General features: G+C 41.6%; 1 protein-coding gene across 1 annotated transcript in view; it reads left to right on the top strand.

Moving 5' to 3' along the window:
• The window catches only part of LOC136334560 (IQ domain-containing protein H-like), a 132,810-nt gene extending 107,538 nt beyond the window's left edge, over positions 1-25,272 (top strand). The window contains exons 11-14 of the mRNA XM_066274898.1: positions 8,947-9,069; positions 17,366-17,427; positions 21,845-21,953; positions 25,156-25,272. Of these exons, the coding sequence (XP_066130995.1) occupies positions 8,947-9,069; positions 17,366-17,427; positions 21,845-21,953; positions 25,156-25,272 (411 nt within the window). The remainder of the gene's footprint in view (positions 1-8,946; positions 9,070-17,365; positions 17,428-21,844; positions 21,954-25,155) is intronic.
• The last annotated feature ends 313 nt before the right edge of the window (positions 25,273-25,585 follow it).

The raw sequence follows: 25,585 nt of genomic DNA, 5'->3' as shown, positions 1-25,585 counted from the left end.
CCATTCCCTTAGCTTTCAGTTAATACTTCCAGCAAGAATCAACCAGAAGTAAATTCAGCAGGTGTTTACTCAATACCTACATTGTGCTACTAAGCCCAGAGGCCAGAAAGCTGTGGAGCAAAGAGCTCCAGCTTTATTAAAGGACACAGATGAGTCAGCAGATAACCATAACATATATAAGGTCTACCGGAAAGTTCTGTCCGTTTCTACCACAACAAGTTTTGACACGTAAGCACATGTTTATTTGGCGCATGTGTGCCACTCTATTTTTATCACTTAATGTATACATACTGACGTAGCAAATTAACTAAAACAAAGTTGATTCACGTTAGTCTTATGTGTGAAGCGATAGTGTACCCATGGCTACTGATAAAGTTCATTTACACCACTGTAATTTTTACGAATTTCAACAAGGAAGAAATGCTACAGAAGCATGTCTGTTGCATCCACCGTATTCCCCGGACTTAGCACCCTCTGACTATCACTTATTTTTGTCCTTACAAAATTTTTTGAAGGGCAAAAAATTCAAAAATGAAGAAGATATCAAACAAGCACTGGTTCAATTTTTTGCATCAAGATAAAACATTTTTCAAAAATGGGATATACAAATTGCCCTCATGCGGGCAAGAAATCATTAATAATAATGGCAATTATATTATTTAATAAGGTTATTGATGGTAAGAAAAATTTGTATTTTGTTTTATTCCAAAAACGGACAGAACTTTCCAGTAGACCTTATATAATAATATGATAATAACATCCAAAATGTATCAAGCCTTCACTCCAAACCTGGTGCTTCAAGTGCTTCATATGAATCTTTCTACAACCCAATATATTAGACATGTGCCAGTACTATGCTTGTTTTTAGATAAGAAGACAGAGGTTAAAAGATGTTAAGCAACTTGTGGACAGTCACTTGGCAAGCAAGGGTGGAAGTCAAGATTTAAGCTCAGGTCTGTCAGACTTTGTAGCCTGTGTATCTGACCATAGTGTCCAAAGTGCCCTGCAATAGCTGAGAGTCAGCGATCCAACCCCAGGGTGGAGCATAAGCACATCCCTGAAGAAGTTTCTGAAGAGGCCACAGAGAAAGCTCTTCTTCCAAAAGAGGCTTCAACGACCTGTGAAATGAGATTGTTTCCATCATCAACTGGATTCTGATCTGCTCTGTGCTAGGCCAAGGCTCAGTGAGCACTGAATGGGCCAGATGGACATGGAAGAGACATCTGATACTATAAAATTCATTTAGATCGTGAAGTCCTTGGCAGATTTTACAGCTTCCAAAGCGAGTAGAGTACACAAGTCAACCTTTTAAAGATGATTTATACTTTGTATAATGCTTTATACTTTAAATAGACGTGAAGATATTTGACACCCATGATAACCACAAGAAATAAAGAAGACAGGTTATCATATCCATTCTACAGATTAGGAAACTGAGGCTATGAAGAGTTAAGTGAGCCTGACCAGGCAGTGGCGCAGTGGATTGAGTGTGTCAGACTGGGACGCGAAGGACCCAGGTTCGAAACCCAAACATCGCCAGCTTGAGTGTGGGTTCATCTGCTTTGAACAAGGCTCACCAGCTTGAGCCCAAGGTCATTGGCTTGAGCCAGGGGTCACACGGTGCTGTAGCCCCCCCCCCATCAAGTACATGTGAGAAAGCAATCAATGAACAACTAAGGAGCCACAACAAAGAACTGATGCTTCTCATCTCTCTTCCTTTCTGTCTGTCTGTCCCTATCCGTCCCTCTCTCTGTCTCTCTCTGACTCTATCACCAAAAAAAAAAAAAAAAAAAAAAGTTAAGTGAACTGTAGCCAAAGGTTATAAAGTTAAGTGGCAGAGCCCAGTCTTCTGACTCAATGGAAAGATTTATTGGTTGGTTACTCTGCTTTTGTTTTAAGTAATGTCTCTTATTTGTGAAATTATTTTAATTAACAAATGATAATAAGAGCTAACATTTTCTGAGTGCTTACTCTGTGTCAGGCAGTGTTCCAAGGTCTCTGTGTCTCATGTAGCCCTCACAACAACACTGTCACCTGTGCTATCGGGCTGGGCAAAGGACAACTCTAGATGAATAACAGCTTTCCTCTAGAAACCACAGAGTTGGTTAAGTCCTTAAGAAGTAGGCACAGCATGGAAGTTCATCTTTATTAGCATTATAATTGCACAGTTATTAAGCATTTAATATATACTAGGAATTTCACCAAGCATTAGGGATACGAGGACTTTGACAAACTCCCCGTCCTTGAGGAGTCGAGAAGAAATATAAAATAGCACATACCCCAGGAGAAACCTCAAGCCCTCATGTAAGTGCCATTTGAGCAACCACCCCACAACCTGCTGCTAAAGTTCTTGGGAAAAACTACTGTGGACTGGTCGGGGCAGTGAACAAGTTATTAACACAGAACTCGGTCTTTCCCCAAAGACTCGGACAGTCACTAAGTGGTGAGGAGAGGGCGACCTCCCCCAGACAGAAGAACAGGAGCCAAAGAGAGCCCGTGGTCTGTTAGGAGACGGCAATGAACCAGCAGGGCTGAGGCAGAGTATCTAGGAAGTGGGAGTGAGAAGTGGTTGGAGCAGTCCACTGAGCAAGCTTGGGAGAGTCTGCCTGCCAAGCCAGGTATGTGGACTGCATCTTGAAGGCAAGGAGGAGACACTAAAGAGCTCAGAGCATTGATCAACCTGGGTTCAGGAAACAGTCAGTCTGGTGGTAATAATGCTCAGAATCACAGGGACCAGCTGGGAAAGGACCAGCCTGGGCAATTACATTTAGTGCAGGTCCAAAATGCTCCAGGCCCTGTAGATGCTTTTTAAAACCAGCAAAAAAGATAGTAGCCACCAATTATCAGGTTCTAGGATCTGGGCTAGATGCTTTTTTTATTTTTCTTAAGTAAAAAGTGGGTAGACAGAGAAACAGACTCCCACATGCACCCTGACCAGATCCACCCAGCAAGCCCCCTATAGGGCGATGCTCTACCCATCTGGGGCTGTTGTTCCATTGCTCAGTAACCAAGCTATTTTAGTGCCTGAGGCGAGGCCATGGAGCCATCCTCAGCGCCCAAGGCCAACTTGCCATGGCTGTGGGAGGGGAAGAGAGAGATGTAATGAGAAAGGAGAGGAGAAAGGGTGGAGAAACAGATGGTCACTTCTGTGTGCCCTGACCAGGAATCAAACCCAGAATGTCCATACACTGGGCAGAGGTGCTACCACTGAGCCAACAGCCAGAGCCGCTAGATGCTTATTTAATCATCAGAAATCAGATAAGTTAAATGACATATTCAAGATCACACATATAGTAAGTGGCCTATTCAGGTTTGAACCTCAGTCTAACTCCATGTAACCTCTCTACTATAGAATTCTGCTGGCATCCCACCTCCAACTTAGAAAGGCAACGTGCTCCCCCGGCCAAAAAGTCTGGATTAGGACGGTGATGGTCATGGAAAATAAGAGGCAGCTTGGAGACATATACCAAATATCCTGGCTTTTCTTTCAGATTCTTTATGACTTACAAGCCGAGGTCTAGGAAGAAGGAGAATTGCTGTCTGTTTCTGTAAAAAAGAAGAAACCTCAGGACAGCCTATCCTTCCTTGCTGTCCAGAAATACTGGACGCCGAGCTCTTCTGCACCGTTAAGAGCCAAGATAAAGAGCACTGAGCTGGATTCTGCTACCAAATGCCTGCAGACCTCTCCATTGCTGACTCGGACCTGATCTTGTGTTTGCTAGTTTATATACTATGGCAGCATAAGACAAGTTTAGAAGACAAAAATAACCTTAGAATTATCTTGTGAATTCATGGTAATTACCATGCAATTACATGCTCAGTACCCACAATAGAATTCCAGAGTATTTACAGTTCACTTCCATACACAAAAGCTCGGGCCTTCACTGTGCAGGCAGGAGCATGGCATGGCCGGGCAGGGCGGGGCAAGCAGGCCTGGACCGGCTCTCCTTGGCTGACTGAACAGCTAAGCCAGAACTTCTTGTAGCTAGTTCTTAATATCCCATCAATAAATCCTGACAAGACCACCAGAGCCACACCTTCTTCTAAAGGATGTTCTCTGAGGTCAAGGCCTAGATCAGTGGTCGGCAAACCGCGGCTCGCGAGCCACATGCGGCTCTTTGGCCCCTTGAGTGTGGCTCAAAGGCCAGCTTAGGAGCACCCTAATTAAGTTAATAACAATGTACCTACATATATAGTTTAAGTTTAAAAAATTTGGCTCTCAAAAGACATTTCAATCGTTGTACTGTTGATATTTGGCTCTGTTGACTAATGAGTTTGCCGACCACGGGCCTAGAGTGATTGCCCCGAGTTGTCATCCTCTAGGGATGGTGTGCCTGACCTCTGCTTTGTAAATTACCTGCTTCTGCCCCAAAGCACTCATCAACTGTGAGTCCCCAGAATTATATCCTTTGAAGTCTCAAGTCAAAGGAAATGCTATCCGCTTACTATATTTCCTTTATCCGTTCTTTATTATTATTATTATTCTTTATCGATCCTAGAGAGAAAGGAAGAGAGAGAAAGTGAGAAACATCAATTCCTTGTTCCACTTACACTGGAGAACAAAATTTTTGTTGCATCCACAAAAACACTTGTTCTTACCTAATTCGAGTGTGCTGATCTCAAATCTGACATTAGTTTTTCTCTGTAAGCTACAGTTTTTTTGCAATTCAAGATTTTAGGTTTTCATCTTATTGTAAAATTTTCAACATTTAGTTTAACATAATGAAGTAGAATGTCTTCTTGGGCATCATCTTTGTGAAAATATAATAATTTATATAATGCAGTAAATACACTAATACACTAAAAGATATGATTGCATCAGAATTTGTCTACAATTTCAAAATAGAACATATTAAAACACTTATTTAAATCATAAAATTTGCGCAAAACTTATTTAAATTCTATTCAGGCAAAAATTTGCGTTTGTAGCTCTTGCGTTTGTGTACTTGTTGAGGACAATCTCGTTTGATGCTCCAGCAGTAGTCTGCTCATCACTAACAGCGCCAAGATTTTCGGGAAACTTATCAAGGTGTCTGTTCAGGAAGTGACTCTTAACGCTCATGTTACATACAATGTCGCAGAAAGCCAACAGCAATCTTTGAACCGGAAGTTCATAGTTTTCTGCTTTTTTGTTGCCAAGGAAGTTCTTTGTAACTGCCACGAAAGACTGCCATGCTGCTTTCTCCTCCTTATCTTCCTGGCAAATTCTTCATCACATATGGGGGTTCAAATTTGAGGTCCATCGAATATACCTGCTTTTATCTTCTCGGAAGATAAGGCAGGAAAAGCAGAAATAATATATTGAAAGCATTCACTTTCTCTATTCAAAGCCTGAACAAACTGCTTCATTAAGCCAAGTTTGATGTGAAGTGGGGGGAAAATGATCCTGTCTCAATTAACTACAGGTTCATTCACAATATTTTGCATCCCTACTTCCAGAGCTTCACTTCACGTTTCGGCCACTCCTCCTGTGTCCAGTATTTCTCCTGAGCTCCGCTGTCCCACAAACACAGAAAGCAAGAATACTTTGTGAGCCCTGGCCAGTTGGCTCAGCGGTAGAGCGTCGGCCTGGCATGCGGGGGACCCGGGTTCGATTCCCGGCCAGGGCACATAGGAGAAGCGCCCATTTTGCTTCTCCACCCCCACCCCTCCTTCCTCTCTGTCTCTCTCTTCCCCTCCCGCAGCCAAGGCTCCATTGGAGCAAAGATGGCCCAGGCGCTGGGGATGGCTCCTTGGCCTCTGCCCCAGGCGCTGGAGTGGCTCTGGTCGCGGCAGAGCGACGCCCCGGAGGGGCAGAGCATCACCCCCTGGTGGGCAGAGCATCGCCCCCTGGTGGGCAGAGCATCGCCCCTGGTGGGCGTGCCGGGTGGATCCCGGTCGGGCGCATGTGGGAGTCTGTCTGACTGTCTCTCCCCGTTTCCAGCTTCAGAAAAATACAAAAAAAAAAAAAAGAATACTTCGTGAAACCTTTCTGTTGTCCTAGCAGGAAATTTACCATTTTAAGATCCACACAAATGATCCAGTTATGCTCCTCAGACTTCAGAAAGTCAAGGACAATTTTTATGTCATAATCTCGCAGATGAGTTGAATAACCAACTGGAACCGCTGCATAAACATTACTGTTGTGTAGGAGAACACATTTCAGACTCCGTTTAGAGCTGTCAAGAAGTAGCCACCATTCTGCTGGACTGTAAGTGGTAACACCTAGCTGGCTGAGAAGACTACTGATATCATGACAGTAAACAAAGTGTTTGTCTTCAGAAAAAAAGTCCACAAAAATTTGTTCATGCTTCCTGAAATGGGATACTTCAGCTGACCGGTGAAGTACATTCTTTTCTTGAAGCCTGGAGGCTAATAACTCAGCTGCTTTCTTTGATAGGCCCAAATCTCTTACTAAGTCATTCAATTCGGGTTGGCTAAACTGCTGGAGGGTTAATAATGATTGCTTGGCATCAGATGCAGACCCTTCAGGTTCTACAACCATTTCCTCATGCATCTTATCAAAATACACTTGATCACCATGTTCACTTTCTTCATCCTTAGAAGAAATAAAACCATTGAAAACTGGAATTGGGAGTGTTTCAGAGTGTGGGATAGGTCGTATTGCTGAAGGAATATTAGGATATGCGATCATATGCCATTTTTTCTTGCTGATGCCCTTTGTATGGATCAGACAGAAATAACAGTCACTGCTGTGGTCCTTAGGTTCATGCCAAATTATGGGAATACCAAAAGGCATTCCTTTGCATTTTCCTTTTGTCCAGTCATGAAGCATTTCCTCACAATTATGACACACAATATGAGGAGCCCAATTCTTGTCTTGATCACCAAGGGGAATTTGAAAATAGGCAATATATGCACGTATCACAAATGATGAAATATTGCACCTTTGAAGTTGAAGTGTATAACAGCCACATATATAACAGAAGGTGTCAGGACTATTCTTACATTTACGCCTACTCGAAGAAGCCATGATTCAATCTTAAAACAAAATAAGAGGGTGTTTTTATCAGGTAATAATTCTTTACATTTAAAAACAACTACAATTATGTAAAAGTGAGGTTTGTAAAACATTAATTGCCTTGTGGTTATGTTCAATCCAAGAGTCATTGCCCTTTAACTCCAATTAAAAAACCAATGCATGCCATTAACTGTAACAAAAGGAAATTAAAATTGCATAGAAACTAGAGCAAACACCAAAAAACGGATTTCAAATTTGGAATCAGCGATGCAGAAATATATAGAAACAGTTCTAAAACCTCACGCAACAGAAAATGAAAAATAAATTTGTTCCCCAGTGTTATTTATGCACTCATTGGTCAATTCCTATATGTGCCCTGACCAGAGATTAAACCCACAACCTTGGTGGATAGGGACAACACTCTAACCAACAGAGCTACCTGGCCAGGGCCACTCTTCCTTTCTTTCAAAATACACTGATTGCCTGTTTTGTGCTTCCAACATGCTCAGTCTGGGGATTCAGAAGCCAAACAGTTCCTGCCCTCAGAAAGCTTCTAGCCATGTAAGGGAGACAACCAAAGAACAATGCATGATAGGTCCTGTGATAACAAAGTACAGGTGTAAGAGATATGAGGCACAAATGTTCTTTTGTAGAAAGAACATTCCCAGTGGCTTCAGATGGGACAGTACTAATGGGTGCACAACTCAAGATGCATGAGCCTGGGGAGCCAAACACTTTTATGGATGTGGACTCTGCTTACGGTGGGAAGAACATAAAATATATAGTACTTTATGAAAATGATGAAGGAACATAATACGTAGGGGAAATATGTCTCAAAGGTGAACATGAAGTGTGTGTGTGCGCGCGCACGTGCGCGTGTGTGATGGTCATTCTTCGCTGGGCACTCAGTCAGCCCCAGTTGTCCTGAATGATTCCAGAGAGAGAGAGAGAGAGAGATCACAACAAACAGGATCAGGTCTTATAATCCTTGCAGCCAGTTGGGGACCAACAGCATCTCTTCTTTCTTCTATTCCAAGCACTAGAGCAGGCACCTGGTTGTCTAGCACTTGAGGATCCCCAAAGTTCAAAATCTGGGCCCAAAGGTTGGCCTTGTCCCTGTATGCCATGCTCCAAATTTCCAGTTATCTAAGGACAAACATAGCTGATTGTCAAAGACAAATGTCTCCTCTCATGAAGGACATGCTACAGAACTTCCAGGATCTGATACTTTCTCTTGTACATATTAAATTTTAGATGTTTTTAGAAAATTATGTAATTGAGATATTTTAGGCCTACTGTAACCAGTCTCTTTGGGGTAGCTCCCACTGATAGGCTTAACAAGATAAAGACTAGCAGTTTCCCAAAGAAAGCGGTTGAAATAACGATTCTAACATTTGACCTCTCAAGGCAGTGGGCTAGGCTTAGCGACTTGTTTCAGATTGGCCTCATCAGTTGTGTTGCTACAAGTACACTTGACATGAGGTGATGAAAAGGGCGGTTTCCCTATGTAGTCCTCCTCTCAGACATACATTACCTCATTCTAATCACGAGGAAAACATCAGGCAAACCCAGACATTTTACAGAACAGCTGAACAGTACTCCTCAAAACCGTCAAGATCATCAAAAACAAGGACTATCTGAAAAAGTGTTACAGTCCAGAAGAGCCTAGAGACACATGACAACTAAATATAATGGCGTGCCCTGAATGAGATCCTGGGACAATAAAAAGGGGGTGGGGTTAGGGGATAACTAATAAAACCGAAACACAGTGTGGACTTAAGTTAATATAACGTAGCAATTAGGTTTCTTAGTTGTGACAAACGTACCACATCCACGTAAGATGTTAACAACAGGGGAACTGGCTATGGGGGAAATAGGGATCCTCTGTATTATCTCTGTAACTCTTCTGTTAATTTACAACTATTCTAAAATCCAGAGTTTATTTAAGTATTTTGTAAAGAGCCTTATAGTGCCGTATTTTCCAGACTCAGGTCACCTGCCGCTATGCAGTGATGACCACCCAGCTGCGGCATGACAATCTCTCGCTGTTTTTCCACTATGTTCTTCTCCAGATGTGTAAGGCCCATGGCATCGGCTATGACATAGAGGTATGAAGGGCGACAGTTGCCAAGGATAGAACTAATAAATACAGGTCTGTGGGCAGTCTAGGCAGCTAATAATCAGGGGCCCCTTCACACAGATATTCTTCAACAATAATCTGACATGTATTTAGAGGCTGAAAGCTGCTTAGGGAAGGCCCACGGGAGGTGGCACTTGGCCTGGGAGTTCAACTCTGTCCTCAAACTTGCACACCCACCTTGCTAAAGCAAAAGCTTATGTAGCTCAGCAAACTTGAGAGGAATTTGGAGGACCATCTCTTGATCCTGAGGCATGCCCTTAGTCTCCCTGACCCCACCCCAAAATGCTAAGCTACATCTATCCTGTCTGTCTGCTCGGGCTGCCATAACAAAGAGCAGGACAGAAACTTATTTCTCACAATTCTGGAGGCAGGGAAATCCAAGGAGAAGATGCCAGTTAATTTGGTTCTGAGTGAGGGTATTCTTCCTGGCTTGCAGATGGCCACCTTCTCCTATGTCCTAACATAACAGAGAGAGAGAGCGCGCGGGCGCACGCTGGTGTCTCTGCAACCTCTTTTATAATAACAGCAGTCTACTGGGACAGGGCTCTACTTTATGACCTCATTTAACCTTAATCACTTCCTGAAGGCCCTATTTCCAATATAGTCACATGGGGGTTATGTCTTCAACACATGAATGGAGGGGGGATTGCAATTCAGTTCATAGTATCTTTCTACCTACATATAGTAGTTTCTTTCTAGATGGAGTTCTAATAAAAAAAATTTTCCCATTTTTGGTTTATTTTCAGTGATATTAATGGTTCCTTCTGAGCAGCTAAATCCTTAAGGTAGATGATAGGGGGCACATGAGATATATCTCCTACCTAAAGCAGAACCTTCATTTTGTGCCTAGAGATTCATGTTACTCTGAGAAATAATTTCATGTTTTTGTACTTTTATTCAGATTTTCCAATCTCTGACACTGATGGCTATTTAAGACCAGAGAAGCCCTGGCCGGTTGGCTCAGTGGAAGAGCGTTGGCCCGGCTTGTGGAATTCCCGGGTTCAATTCCCAGCCAGGGCACACAGGAGAAGCCCCCATCTGCTTCTCCACCCCTCCCCCTCTCCTTCCTCTCTGTCTCTCTCTTCCCCTCCTGCAGCCAAGGCTCCACTGGAGCAAAGTACGCTGGGGCACTGAGGATGGCTCTGTGGCCTCCGCCTCAGGTGCTAGAATGGCTCCGATTGCAGTGGAGCAACGCCCTAGAGGGCTGAGCATCGTCCCCTGGTGGGCATGATGGGTGGATCCTGGTCAGGCGTATGCAGGAGTCTGTCTGTCTGCCCCCCCTTTTCACTTCGGAAAAATACAAAAAAAAAAAAAAAAAGACCTGAGAGGCCTGGCCAGTTTGCTCAGTGGTAGAGCATCAGGTTGGCGGGTGAAAGTCCTATGTTCGATTCGATTCCTGGTCAGGGCACACAGAAGAAGCACCATCTGCCTGCTTCTCCACCCTTTCCTGTCTCCCTTCTCTCTCTCTCTCTCTCTCTCTCTCTCTCTCTCTCTCTCTTCTCATCCTGCAGCCATGGCTCGGTTGGAGCAAGTTGGCCCCAGGTACTAAGGATGGCTCCATGGCCTCACCTCAGATGCTAAAATAGCTCACTTGCCAAGATGGGCAGAGCATCACCCCATAGAGGGCTTGCTGCATGGATCCCAATGGGGGCACATGCAGGAGTCTGTCTCTCTACCTTCCCAATTCTCACTAAGAAAAAAAAAAGACCTGAGAGACCACTGCACTCTTACTTGTGGAAGATCCTTCCCACAACACATCAAACGTATTAAAATATATTCACCTCTCACATTAAATGTATTTTTATAGATAATGACATAAGAATTGGGCAATCACCAATTGATCAAATCTTTTGATTTGCAGTTATTTAGTTTTACAGTCATTAATTTTTATTTTTTATACTTGAGAAAAAAACACAATTTTTTAGAACCAGAAGTCTTTTTATAGGTCTTTGAAAAGCATACAGACCTTAGGCCCAAGGCCAACAGTGAATAGAGTGGCCCTACTGACATTTGGCAATCTTCACCACCCTGCAGGGCACTGTCAGGCTGCACAAGGCCCATTGGTTAGATTGATTCAGGCTGTTTGCAAACATTTATAATAGAGCTCATATCCTCTTGCAAATTACATTAAAATTGGTAAAATATAGGAAGCATGAGAAAAGCCAGATTGAATTGGTTTACCTGAAATTAATTGTTACATCTGCTCAACACAATCCCTTTGGAATTAAATAGTTTTTAGCCCCAAACTGCTTAGACTGAGACACTTCTATGTAGCCACAGAAGAAGTGGCTAAATCTAACTCTAGCTTTATCTGAATCAGTGTGTTTTATTTTCTTCTAAAACATCCAAGTAGGACAAGCTCTATGAATAGGCACAGGTGGCAGGGAGTGTCCTAACTAAAGGAAATGTGCTCCATAATTGTCTATTGACTGAAATTATTACTAGAGATTTATTTCTTTGGTTAAAGCCTTTGTATTTGATTGAAGTTCTTAGTAGTCCTGGGAAAAGTAAAGCAAGAAATTTTGTCTTATTTATAACTTTGTGGCTCTGAATTGACCAGAAATCAGTTCCAAGAAGAAATTTTAGCACAGGAAACAGGCTGCTCTGGCCCAAGGGAAACCGCTAGGGGTAAGGAGACCTACAGAAAGGGGCAGAGCAGCGCTGAAGACACAAGCCTGCTTCCCAGTCACCGGTGCTGCACAACTCATAAAAGATGAAAGATGAAATGGGAGAGAATGAGAAATACGGACTGAGGGCAATGGAGTGATAGAACCCTATAAGGAAGAAAAAGATAATACAAGAAAAGAGGGGATAAAATTCAGAGACTGGAAGCATCCATTTTAAAAAAAATAAGGAGAGCCTGACCAGGCGGAGGCACAGTGGATAGAGCATTGGACTGGGACACGGAGGACCCAGGTTCGAAACCCCGAGGTCACCAGCTTGAGTGTGAGCTCATCTGGTTTGAGCAAGGCTCACCAGCTTGAACCCAAGGTCGCCGGCTTGAGCAAAGGGTCACTCGGTCTGCTGTAGCCCCTCAGTCAAGGCACATATGAGAAAGCAATCAATGAACAACTAAGGTGTTGCAACGAAGAATTGATCCTTCTCATCTCTCTCCCTTCCTGTCTGTCTGCCTCCCTGATTCTCACTGCAGAAAAATACAAAAATATAAAATAAAATAAAAAAATAAGGTGAATAGAATAAACAGAAAGAAAAAAAGATAATAATAAACAGAAATACAAGAAGAAAGAAAGAGAGAAGAAAAAACAGAGTCCTAAAAATCTGAGGTGAGAATAAGAGTCATGAGACTACTTGGAAAATCTGGAAATACTTCAACAGTATCTTTGCTCTGGTTTTCCCAAGAAGGGTTCTCATCTTTTCAGACCCTGGGGTCCATCCGTGGTCAGAACCATCCATGTCCTCTTAGTTCCTATCTTAGGCAAGTGGTGAGCCAGCCTGTACAGGACACCGGTTGTGTGCTGGCACCAAGCTGAGCACTATTACTTCATTATCTCTTCAATCTTTGTATCTCTCTCCTAAGAAGCTATTATTTCTACAGACCACATTGAGGAATTTAGGCTCAAAGAGTTTAAGTGCTTTTCCAAGATCACTTAGCCAGTAAGTCCATGGAACTGACATTTGAATCAATAATTGTCCATCAAGTCAAACATGATTCTTTCTTTTACACCAAGAAGCCCGCTATGTGCCTTCCCCTGCCAGGGACTAGCTATGTTCTAAAATATTGTTACCAACCCATCCATGGGATCCATGTCAAATAGAATATTCCATCTAGGTACTGTACCCCTTATGAGTTCCTTAGCTAAAGATACACAAACTTCTTCATAGCCACCCTATTTCTACCTTACAAAAGGGGGGAAAAATTATGTTTAACAATTAACTTCTCTGAACTTATATTGCCTTCTTGAGTTATGCTGAGTCTAAAAAGATCAGTGTCACCTCTGCTACCTGCTCCTACTCTTAGTCAAATTTACTGTGAGTGCTCTTTCCATAAAAAACAAACATTATCAATATATCATTGTCAATGCTACAAACGGGAGGATCCTTCCAAGTCTTTATTCTCAACTATATGTTTTCCTTCCCATTATTATCACAGAATTTCAAACAATGTTCCTTGTCCAAAATCTCAGAGATAAGCAGAAAGGAAAATGAAATTACCCTATGCAGGCCCTGGCCGGTTGGCTCAGCGGTGGAGCGTCAGCCTGGAGTGTGGGGGACCCGGGTTCGAGTCCCGGCCAGGGCACATAGGAGAAGCGCCCATTTGCTTCTCCACCCCCCCCCCTCCTTCCTCTCTGTTTCTCTCTTCCCCTCCCGCAGCCAAGGCTCCATTGGAGCAAAGATGGCCCGGGCGCTGATGATGGCTCCTTGGCCTCTGCCCCAGGCGCTAGAGTGGCTCTGGTCATGGCAGAGCGACACCCCGGAGGGGCAGAGCATTGCCCCCTGGTGGGCAGAGCATCGCCTCTGGTGGGCGTGCCAGATGGATCCCGGTCGGGCGCATGCGGGAGTCTGTCTGACTGTCTCTCCCCGTTTCCAGCTTCAGAAAAATACAAAAAAAAAAAAAGAAAAGAAAAGAAAAGAAATTACCCTATGCATTTATTTTTCCTAGCTGAACATTGGGAGGAAGCATTATAAGTTTGTATCCAACTCAGTGGGACTCATGCTTGGTATTTCTGCAATGCTACAAAACACTCCCACTGATTTCCTAATGGAATGAAGTTTCAATGGAAGCCATACGGAGGAAAGTGTCATGTTTACTGCCTGCATGTGGGGCAGGGCTGGTCTCACACACACACTTACACAGTGTATCCTGGTCCTAAATAGTTCCTCCACCACCAGCAATCATTTCCTGAGGCCATGATATTGCCCTGGAAACGATCATTAGTACCATTCAAAATGATCATTCAAAATATTCTGATTCTCCTCCTTCCAGGCACACAACAAAATTACACTTCTTCGGCCCTCTTCCTAAAGCCAGGCATGGCACTGCGACTCGGTTTGGCAAGTATAATATATACGTGCAGAAGTGATGAACGTCATTTCTAAGCAGAATCCTTTATGAGCCACTACATGAGTTGCCACATCCTTTTCCCGCCTTAGAAACCATGAAAGCACGCCGAGACAGAGCTTCCTGCAGCCTGGGTCCCCGAGCCTTTCAGTGGTGACCAGAAACCCATGCCAACCCACGTGGAATGGGGCGTGAGCACAGCCACACTTCCGTTGTTATAAACAACTAAGAGTTATTGTTTTTATTTTTAATTACTGCAGCATAACCTAGCCTACCTGATTAATTCAGAAATTAGTGTCAAAAAAAGATGCTCCCCAAGCAGAAAACTAATATTATATTTCAAGATGGAATTAGTATAAAATTATTGAGATTATTTACTTTTTTGTACTACAGTAAGTCTTTGAAAGCTATAGCACATCTCAGTTTCAAATTCCTAATATTTCAAGTTCTCAGTGGTCCCATGTGGCTAGTACCTACCACATTGGACAGCACAGTCAAGGATGTGAGACGCCTTATAGACAACGTGTCAGTGGTTCTCAAGCCTGGCTCCCCATTAGAATAACCTGAGTGAGGAGCTTTACAAAGTGCCTGTGTCCAGGCAGGGCTGGGATTAGGGTGAGGTAAATGAGGCACTAGAGCATAAAATTTAAGGGAGCACACACACACATACCCCCAGTTATAAAAACAAATAATGTTACAATGCAGTATGTTAAAAAAATATATCAAAAATTAAATAAAAACATAGTGATTCTTCCTTTACCTCAGACTCCATTATGGCTCAGCATGACACTGTACCCAGGGCCCACTCCAGACCAACTAAATCAGAATTTCTAGAGGTAGGGCCCAGGCATTATATTTGTTGAAGCGCTCAGATTATTCTAATGTGCAGCCAGTAGTATTGGGAGCCACTGTTCTAGTCCAATGTCTGTCCTAATGCCCAGATTTCCTGATAAAATGGGGAGTCAATGAGCATTCATAATTCTGGCACGTGGTCTCTCTTACCAAATCCCCAAAATGTTTTCTTTTTTGTACTTCCAGAGATGAGAAGTTCACAACTTCATGGGGCAGCCATCTCCAATATTGAACTCCAGTGTTAATTTTTCTTAATTTAAAGAAAATTGGTAAAAGATGATTTTCAAAACAGAATAAAATAATGCCTCTCATACAGATACAAAATTACACACATGATAAAGATTTTATTCAACAGAGAAGAATTAGGCAGATGTTATAACCAATTTAAAAAAAAGGAATCCAAAAAAAATGGCACAAAACTGGTTTTTCCACAAGGAAAAGAGGAAAGAAAAATCAGTGAAACTCTAGATAGAATCTGCTTGACTCTCTCAGTCACCTGCCACCTACAGAGTTGTAAAATATCTCCCACAGAATCAAGGAAATAGGGTGTGCTATAGAGAACACACAGTCTTCCACTGTAATACTGATTATTTTCCACATAACAAATTGCTTCTCTATATTATTTTACCCATTGCTTTCAGTACAGTGGATTCAATTTTTTTTTTCATTTTTCCAAAGCTGGAAATGGGGAGGCAGTCAGACAGACTCCCGCATGCGCCCAACCGGGATCCACCCGGCATGCCCACCAGGGGGCAATGCTCTGCCCATCTGGGGCATTGCTCTGTTGTGACTAGAGCCATTCCAGCGCCTGAGGCAGAGGCCATAGAGCCATCCCCAGCGCCCGGGCCATCTTTGCTCCAATGGAACCTCACTGCGGGAGGGGAAAAGAGAGACACAGAGGAAAGAGAGGGGGAGGGGTGGAGAAGCAAATGGGCGCTTCTCCTGTGTGCCCTGGCCGGGAATCGAACCCGGGACTCCTGCACGCCAGGCCGACACTCTACCGCTGAGCCAACCGGTCAGGGCCGGCTTCAAATTTTGATGTACACATGAAACATCTAGCAAGTGAGCTAAAAGGCACATTCCCTCCAAGCGATCCTGAGTTTGGATGACGCCCATGAAAATGTATTTTAACAAGCACACGAGAGATGATTCTGATGTGAGTATTCTGAAGATCTGACTTCAAAAAACACTTTGTCCTAGACAAGAGACAAGCGTTGATGAAGAGGTGGACTAAAGGGAACCTTGTGCACTGTTGGTAAGAAAGTAAGCTGGTTCAGCCACTAATGGAGGTTCCTTTAAAAATTAAAAATACAACCTATGATATGACTCAGCAATTCCACTTCTGGGTGTTTGTCCAAAGGAAACAAAATCACCATCTCGGAGAGATATCTGGACCTCATGTTCATTGCTTCATTATTCAAAATAGCCAAGATATAAAAACAACCTAGGTGTCTGTTGATGGATGAATGGATAAAAAAAGATACATACAACCTGGCCAGTGGTGGTGCAGTGGATAGAGCATCAACCTGGGATACTGAGGTCCGAGGTTCAAAACACTGAGGTCGCTGGCTTGAATGCGGGCTCATCTGACTTGAGAGCAGGCTCGCCAGTTTGAGTGTGGGGGTCACTGGCTTGAGCCCAAGGTCACTGGCTCAGCTGGAGCCCCCCATCAAGAAATGTACGAGAAGTCATCAGTGAACACCTAAAATGCTGCAACTACGCGTTGACGCTTCTCATCTCTCTCCCCTCCTGAAAAGAAGATAAATACACAATGGAATATTTAATGATAATTTCAGCCATGAGAAAGAAGGAAATCCTGCCATTTGCGACAACATAGACGGACCTTGAGTGCACTGTGCTGAATGAGATAAGCCAAAGACAAATATTGTATGATATATATCACTTATAAATGGAATCTAAAAAGACAAACCCGTAGAAACAGAGAATAGAATGGGGGTCACCAGGGGTGATGAGGAGGTGTGAACTGGAGATTTATTGTTAAAGAGTACAAACTTACAACTAAATGAGTAAGTTCTAGCGATCTAATATACAGCATAATGATTCTAGTCAATGATACTGTATTATATACTTCAAAATTGCTAGAAGACTAGATCTTAAATGTTCTCATCACAAAAGAAGAAATAATTATGTGATACAATATTATATGTAAATTATATCTAAATTAAAAAAAAACACAAATCCACTGTCCTAGAATATATTTATATTTACTCTATATTCTGGAGACAGCATTTCCAGATGTGCTTTTCACAATATTTGCATGTAACTTTAGACTTTAATTTAAACAGTCTTAGTGGTCTTAGTATAGTACATTTTCTTTACTTTGTTTGCAACATAATATGCTATTCCTTTTCTCCCCATTCAAATTTTATAGGACAGAAAAGGAACTGTTTTTATATTATATGAACACCTGAAGAGAGACAGGCTGGGAATGTTGTGAGTATGAAGTATGTCTATGAGATGTAATAAGCTAAGAAAATAGACTATAACCTCCAACACATATGATACTTCTCATGCATTTTAATCAGCATGATTTATTAGGCGTCTGTCTTATTTTATTTAGATCTTCAAGTATCATGTAAAATGACTTTAGATATGTCAGTGGGTTCAAAAATGTAATTGATTAATTATCTAGATTAATAAGTAAGAGGCCAGTTTCAACACAATATTACACACAAACACACACACACACACACAACAAATCTGACTGATGGTGAACCGCTCAGATGTTATGATTGTGAAAGGGTTTGCTGCCATTCTTAGAAAAATGTTGTGGTGACTTTGACAAGAGGTGCCCCCAAAATGCAGGGTGTGTAACCCCTACTCAGATCCAGCTTTGGCCCTGATGCAGTCTTCTCAAGATGCACGTCTACTGGGAAGAGTCCTGCTGGCAGTGCTCAGTAGTCTTCCCTACCTGAGTATATTGGACAGCTCACCATGTTGTCTCCTCATCTAAGACTCAGAACTTTAGAGCCACCATCTTGAATTGAGTCTTATTCCACATCTTAGACTATGGTTATTTGGTGCCTACAAGTCATCCTAATTTATAAGAAAACTGTTTTTGCCCTATACACCTCTCCTTATAACATCTACACTAGTGTGACCTCACATTGAAACACACACATGCCCTGGCCGGTTGGCTCAGCGGTAGAGCGTCGGCCTAGCGTGCAGAGGACCCGAGTTCGATTCCCGGCCAGGGCACACAGGAGAAGCGCCCATTTGCGTCTCCACCCCTCCGCCGCGCTTTCCTCTCTGTCTCTCTCTTCCCCTCCCGCAGCCAAGGCTCCATTGGAGCAAAGATGGCCCAGGCGCTGGGGATGGCTCCTTGGCCTCTGCCCCAGGTGCTAGAGTGGCTCTGGTCGCAACATGGCGACGCCCAGGATGGGCAGAGCATCGCCCCCTGGTGGGCAGAGCATCGCCCCTGGTGGGCGTGCCAGGTGGATCCCGGTCGGGCGCATGCGGGTGTCTGTCTGACTGTCTCTCCCTGTTTCCAGCTTTAGAAAAATGCAAAAGGAAAAAAAAAAAAGAAACACACACATACACACACAAAGATCTGGTCTCACAAAAGAATGAGCAAGTAAGAGCCAATTCTTCTATTAAGTATCAGTGTTCCTGAACAGCCTCAGTTTCTCCCCAGATGCTCAGTCTCCTAGACACTGGTCCCTAGGGGTACACAAGAGAACAGGCAAAGATGCACACAGAACAGATCTTAACTCCCTGTCCAAAGTACAGTCCTTTGTTTTACCAAAGCATTATCAGTTACAACAGGCATCATCAGCACACCCTCACTGATTCCTTTGAGTTTATGCAAATATTCTGGTTTCTTCTCCCTTGGAGCTAGGATATGGCTACAATTTAATCTAGAGCTTATAATCTTAAATGCTTCTGATCATGGGGAGGAGGAGAAGCTGGCTGTTTGAGTCCTTTTCACCAGTGCCAACGTTCCCCCAAGGTCCCATAACATGTGAAACTTACTGGGTCCCAATAGAAGAGTCCCTTCACTATTCATTTTAGGCTCTCTTCCCCACCCTTTTGTTACACTGCCATGATAGCAACAGAAATGAGACCTCAATCCATTACAGCCCAACAAGCGCACATTCACGTCCAGGATGATGGAGTCACAGACACCTCTGTGCATGTGCCGGAAAGGAGCTGTCTTTCAGTTCTCGATGATGTTCTATCCTTCAGCTCCCTCCCTGCCCTCCCCTCACCTATGAGAAAATTCAAAAGCATTTAACCAACTGTGTCAGGCACTGTTCTAGGCATTGGAAATTCAGCAGTGAAGCAAAAGAGAAGTCCCTGCCCTCATGAAGCTGATATGGTGAACCCTGTGGCAATAAAACACAAACACCTTTTTAAATTATTGATTCTGAAGTGCCTTAGCTGATATTTATTCTCCTAAAAGGAGAAGTACTCATGTTCAGTAGCTATATGGGTTGGGGTTGGGCAGTCCTTGGATTGGGGAACTGTAACTCAAAGCACTGATCTAGTCCAATACCTTCATTTCAGAGATAAAGAAATGAAGACACAGAAAGGTTAAGTAACTTCCCCCAAAGTCACTCAGTCACTAGCAGGACAAAGAGTCCTGGTCTTCTGTCTTGGGGCCTGAGATGCTTTCTAATTGCACCCTGAGCCAAGGGAAAGCAGCCATTCTATAAGGTCTATGTCTTAAACTCTAAAGTGACTTAAGGCCCTGGCTGGTTGGCTCAGTCAGTGGTAGAGCATCAGTCCAGCATGTGGATATCCTGGGTTCAAATCCCAGTCCGGGCACACAGGAGAAGTGACCATCTGCTTCTCTACCCCTCCTCCCTTTTCTCTCTCTCTCTTTCTCTCTCCCCTCCGTCAGCCATGGGACAAGCAAGTTGGTCCCAGTGCTGAGGATGGCTCTATGGCCTCAGCCTCAGGCACTAAAAATAGCTTGGTCACCCAGCAATGGAGCAACCCCAGATGGGCAGAGCATCACCCCACAGGGGGCTTGCTGGGTGCATCCCTGTCTGGCACGCATGCTGGAGTCTGTCTCTCTGCCTCCCTTGCTCTTACTTAATTTTTTTTAAATTACTTATTTTACAGGTAACAGGTAGGAAAGAAGCAATTTCAAAGTTTTTTTGCAGCTGCCTGAAGGGCCAGCTAGTTTTTTAGGTTCACCTCTCAGGACAGGGCAATTAAAAATAATTAATCCACTCATGTAATCTATTCTTTTCCTTTGAAAAACAAAGTTTGAAAAAAATACTCAGGAGTTTTTCTTCCAATTTAAAACGTACAGTGATCTAGTTCAGCAATTTTCAACCTTTTCATCTCATGGCACACATAAACTAATTACTAAAATTCTGTGGCACTCCGATCTAATCTGATAAATAATTAGGTATAATTTTGATTCATTTATACTGGATGGCTATGTTGTGTTGGCTATTGTCACTTTTTTATTTGACAGTCTAAGAGAAGAGAAGTTAGTGCCCCTGACTAAATAGTTAAGTATTACATGTTTTTAAAATTCTGTGATACAGGCCCTGGCTGGTTGGCTCAGTGGTAGAGCGTCGGCCTGGCATGCAGAAGTCCCGGGTTCGATTCCCGGCCAGGGCACACAGGAGAGGCGCCCATCTGCTTCTCCACCCCTCCCCCTCTCATTCCTCTCTGTCTCTCTCTTCCCCTCCCGCAGCAAGGCTCCATTGGAGCAAGGATGGCCTGGGTGCTGGGGATGGCTCCTTGGCCTCTGCCCCGGGCGCTGGAGTGGCTCTGGTCGTGGCAGAGTGATGCCCCGGAGGGGCAGAGCATCGCCCCCTGGTGGGCGTGCCGGGTGGATCCCGGTCGGGCGCATGCGGGAGTCTGTCTGACTGTCTCTCCCCATTTCCAGCTTCAGAAAAATACAAAAAAAAAAAAAAAATTCTGTGGTACACCAGTGTGCCATGGCACACCAGTTGAAAATCACTGATCTAATTGTTTAGGAATATTTACCAACCACATTATAATTCTACAGCATGGTTTGCAAGTCATCTCTAAAATCTTAAAGTGTATGTTCAGCTTTATAAAGATGGCTGTCCATGAATGAGACACATTCTCCTCTGAACATGGATGGGGAGCACTTATAATCAGCAGGAGTTACTTGTGTACATGAAATAGAAAATAATACTGAAGTGCAAATGTCTCTGTAGACAAGGAAATTGTTAGGCATGAATTACACTTAGCGACAATTCTATTAAACCAGGGGTCCCCAAACTACGGCCCGCGGGCTGCATGTGGCCCCCTGAGGCCATTTATCCGGCCCCCTGCCGCACTTCCGGAAGGGGCACCTCTTTCATTGGTGGTCAGTGAGAGGAGCATAGTTCCCATTGAAATACTGGTCAGTTTGTTGATTTAAATTTACTTGTTCTTTATTTTAAATATTGTATTTGTTCCCATTTTGTTTTGTTTTTTACTTTAAAATAAGATATGTGCAGCGTGCATAGGGATTTGCTCATAGTTTTTTTATAGTCTGGCCCTCCAATAGTCTGAGGAACAGTGAACTGGCCCCCTGTGTAAAAAGTTTGGGGACCCCTGTATTAAACTAACTTAAACAATTTTAAAAATGGGCTAATACTACTGTCCTCGCACAGTGGTAGCCTTTTTCTGGGAATGACTGAATCTATGCCTATATTCTGCTAAGTTGATTAATAAAAAATATTTATTACACAAATCCTTTTTGTTGACAAGTTAAAATGGAGCCTCATCTTTCATATCTCCCTGAAGATTGCCACCTTGTGAGATTGAAAATACTCATTAAATTCCATCACCAGACAGGCACAAATGAGAGGGTGATTGTTTTTAAGCATGTGAAGGGAATCGTTGGTAAACTCATTTGTTTGGATATCATTAACAGAACAATCGGTGAGGATCTCCAGGGGGTCCTCATGACCTTTGCTTGCAATCTCTTCATCATCCATCAAGAAATATCAGCACCTAATATGCAAGGCGAGACCAATTTTAAGGTGAGGTGTTAATTAACTAACGATCCTGGTTAATTTCTACACAAGGGCTGAAAATACCTCATGCTGTATTGTAAACAAGTGCTAAACCATTTTTTTATTGTAAGCAGTACATTTTTACAATGTGCTGGGTCAATATTGTAAGGTTCTCCCTGAACCTGTTAGTTAAATTTAATAGTTTGAAACTTTTTCTTTGAAATATAGTAGACTTATTTTAACTTGCTACCATTTCCAAACCCAGGCTTACAACACAACCAGGCTTTCTGATGTTGGAGATGAAATTAAAATGTCACGATGAAGCCAAAACAGAGACTGTCACAGCCAAAAAATCCTAAATATAATTTATCTACATTTCAATGTCTGGCTAGAGATTCCTAGAGAACCCAAGTTTCTAGAGCCACAGAAGTTCTGAGGCCTGGAACTACAATGTGTTTAGGGAGAAATGGAAGAAAACTTCAGTGCATATGTGAGCTGTCTACTCCACCGTGATTCTCCAGAGTGGGTTAGAGCTTCCATCACTAACCTTTGAAGCGTCCAAATGACCTTTAAAGATGTTGGTTCAGATAATTCAGTCATGTGTAGTTGACTAGATGTCTCCAAACTCTAGAAAACAGAAACAAGATTTGTACAAGAGTTTTTAAAATACCAGCTGAACAGAAATGAACAGTTGGTATTGATCATCAAAGTTTTCATCCTCCAATTTTAAGTCTCAGCCTTCATTATGTTTGAACAGGTCGTGTAACTCAAAAGAATCAATCATAACCCACATGTCATTTTTCTCTTAAGTGGAAAGCCCAAAAAAAGCTTGACAAGAATATAATTTTTTAATATTTTCTTTCTTTAAGCTAAGGCCTGGTTCCTCTAGTAACAGTAATGATGATAATAATGCTTTATTCTTCAATGTGATTTTATGATTTGCAAGATTGACCATTGCTTTTCCCACAACATTACTGAGAAGATTCAATAAGAAATAGGCCCAGTGTTGCATCAACTTTTACTATCCTCATGACATTTTATGTATTTTTGTTGTTGTTTTGTTTTATCCTCATGACATTTTAATAAATATTTTCAGTTTATTAACAAGGATTTACCAGCAAAGTAAAAGCTGGCTCAAAATAGGAGGTGATTCATAAAAAGCATTAAATAAAATCCAACATCCTTTATTAATAAAAATAATAATAAAACAAATAAACTAGTAATAAAACGTAACTTCCTCAACCCAATAAGGGTATCTAAAAAATAACTCATAGCTGACATCATATTTAAAGGAGAAAGACAGAAAGCTTTCTCCCTAAGATCAGGAGCAGGACAAGGATGTCGAATCTCACTATTCTATTCATCACTGAAGGTTTGAGCCAGAGCAATTAGTCAAGAAAAAGAAATAAAATGCATCCAATTCATATTGGAAAGAAAGAAATAAAATAATTTATATTCACAGGTGATATCATCTTATATATAGAAAATTCTAAAAACCCAGAAATAATTTATTAGAATGAACAAACAAAATCATCAAGGTTGTAGGACCCAAGATCAATATACAAAAATTAATTGTATTTCTATACATTAGCAATGAACAATCCAAAAAAAAAAATTGAGGCTATTTACAATAACATCAAAAGGAATAAAATGCTTAGGAATAAATTTAATAAAGTATAAGATCTGTCCACTAAAAAACTATGAAACATTATAAAAGAAAGAAGACCTACATAAATAGAAAGATATCTCTATTCATGGGCTGGAGGACTTACTATTGTTAAGATGGCAATATTCCACAGATTCAATATAATTCCTATCAAAATCCCAGCTGGTTTTATTGCAAAAAATATACAAGATGATCCTAATATTCATGGGGAAATGAAGGGACACAAAATAGTCAAAATGATCTTAAAAAAAGAAATCCACAAAGTTAGTGGAATCACACTTCTCAATTTAAAACCTACTACAAAGCTAGAGTGGTCAATCAACAGAGTGCAGTAGTGGCATAAAAATAGACCTATAGATCAAGGGAATATAATTGAGAATACAAAAAAAAACAACCCCATACATTTATAGTCAACTAATTTTCAACCAGGGTGCCCAAACAATTCAATGGAAAAAGAATAATCTTTTAAATAAATGGTGCTGGGACAAATGGCTATCCACCTGCATGAATTTGCACCTCTATTACACAACACATACAAAAATTAAGTAAAAATGCATCAAACACCTAAATGTAAGCACCAAAAACTATATACCTCTTAAAAGAACACATAAGTATAAATCTCCATGACCTTGTGGTTAGCAATTGTTTCTTAGATACGATACCTAAAGTGCAAGCAACCAAAACAAAAACAGATAATAAAGACAATGAAATATTATTCAGCCATTTTAAAAAAATAAAGTTCTGATACACACTACAACATTAATGAATCTTGAAAATAATATGCTAAATGAAAGAAGCCAGACACAAAAGGCCACATATTGTATGATTCCATTTATATGAAATTTCCAGAGTAGGCAAATCCATAGAGACAAAAAGTAAAATAGTGGTTTCCTGGGGCTGGGGAAGGGGGCGGGGCGTGGAATGGTTGCTAGTAGTGATGGTTGCATAGTAGTGATGGTTGCTCTTGAATAAACTAGAAACCACAGAATTGAACACTTTATAAGGGTGAAATTTATGGTATGTGAATTCTACCTCAATAAAAAAATAACTAAATAAAATAAAATGAAAAGGTGCCATCTTTCTCTCAGAAACCAATAGAAATAAAGACTACCTTTATCCTCCTAGCCATCATTTTAGGGTGACGAAACCAATGACTTTCAAATTATGTGTAGTAAAGGACTAATTTGGTTTTCTTTCCCAACCTATCATGGATCAATACTTTTGTAAAATACAACAAAAATTAATTATTAGAAAAATGTAATGAAAACATTAAAGATGTACAAAATAGAAGTCCATTTTTTTACTATTATTACATTTAATAGACATCAACATTTCTATAAATGTTTCCAAGTTCTTACTGTTAGTCTTTGTACTCATTTCATCCAGACTGATAAGCAACAATTTGTAGATGGATGCTGGTTGTGGAGCACACTTTGGGTAGAAGTGATCTAAAATCTAAATCCTCCTTAACTCCTAAAAGGAACATATGCTTGGAGGCAGCTGGGTGTAAGAGTTGTAAGAGGTGTTTATGTAATGAATATTATTTTTACTGTTTATTTACAGACCATCATTAATGATATTGAAGTCATTCTAGGAGTTACAGAGAAAAACAAAATGAGATTTATAGAAGAGTTACAGTCTAAAGATGATAATGAAAACGTCTCTAAGCCTGATAAGTGAATAATCCTGGAATACCTTACTGATTTTGGATTCAAGAAAAGGCAACATTTCTTTTACTGTTAGAAATAAGAGAGGGGGTTGGGGGAGGCAGTAAGTTTGCTTTGTTTGCTAGGAAGTGTATCAGAACAAATCATAATATAATGCTCTTTTAAAAAAATTGTTCTTTTAAGCAATCTTATTTTGCTTGTTAAACCAAAACCTATCTGTGTTTTCACTTGAGAGTGTTGAACAATCTCTTCCTCTTTTCAAACTCAGGGAAAAAACATCTAACAAAAAATTCACAGGTATTAATGATATTGCTTCTGCATCTGCC

This window comes from Saccopteryx bilineata, chromosome 4 (genome assembly GCF_036850765.1).
Source record: "Saccopteryx bilineata isolate mSacBil1 chromosome 4, mSacBil1_pri_phased_curated, whole genome shotgun sequence".
NCBI classification, from domain to species: Eukaryota; Metazoa; Chordata; class Mammalia; order Chiroptera; family Emballonuridae; genus Saccopteryx; species Saccopteryx bilineata.
Note: the sequence above shows the minus strand (reverse complement) of the source record. Positions and strands in the feature narration are given on the sequence as shown.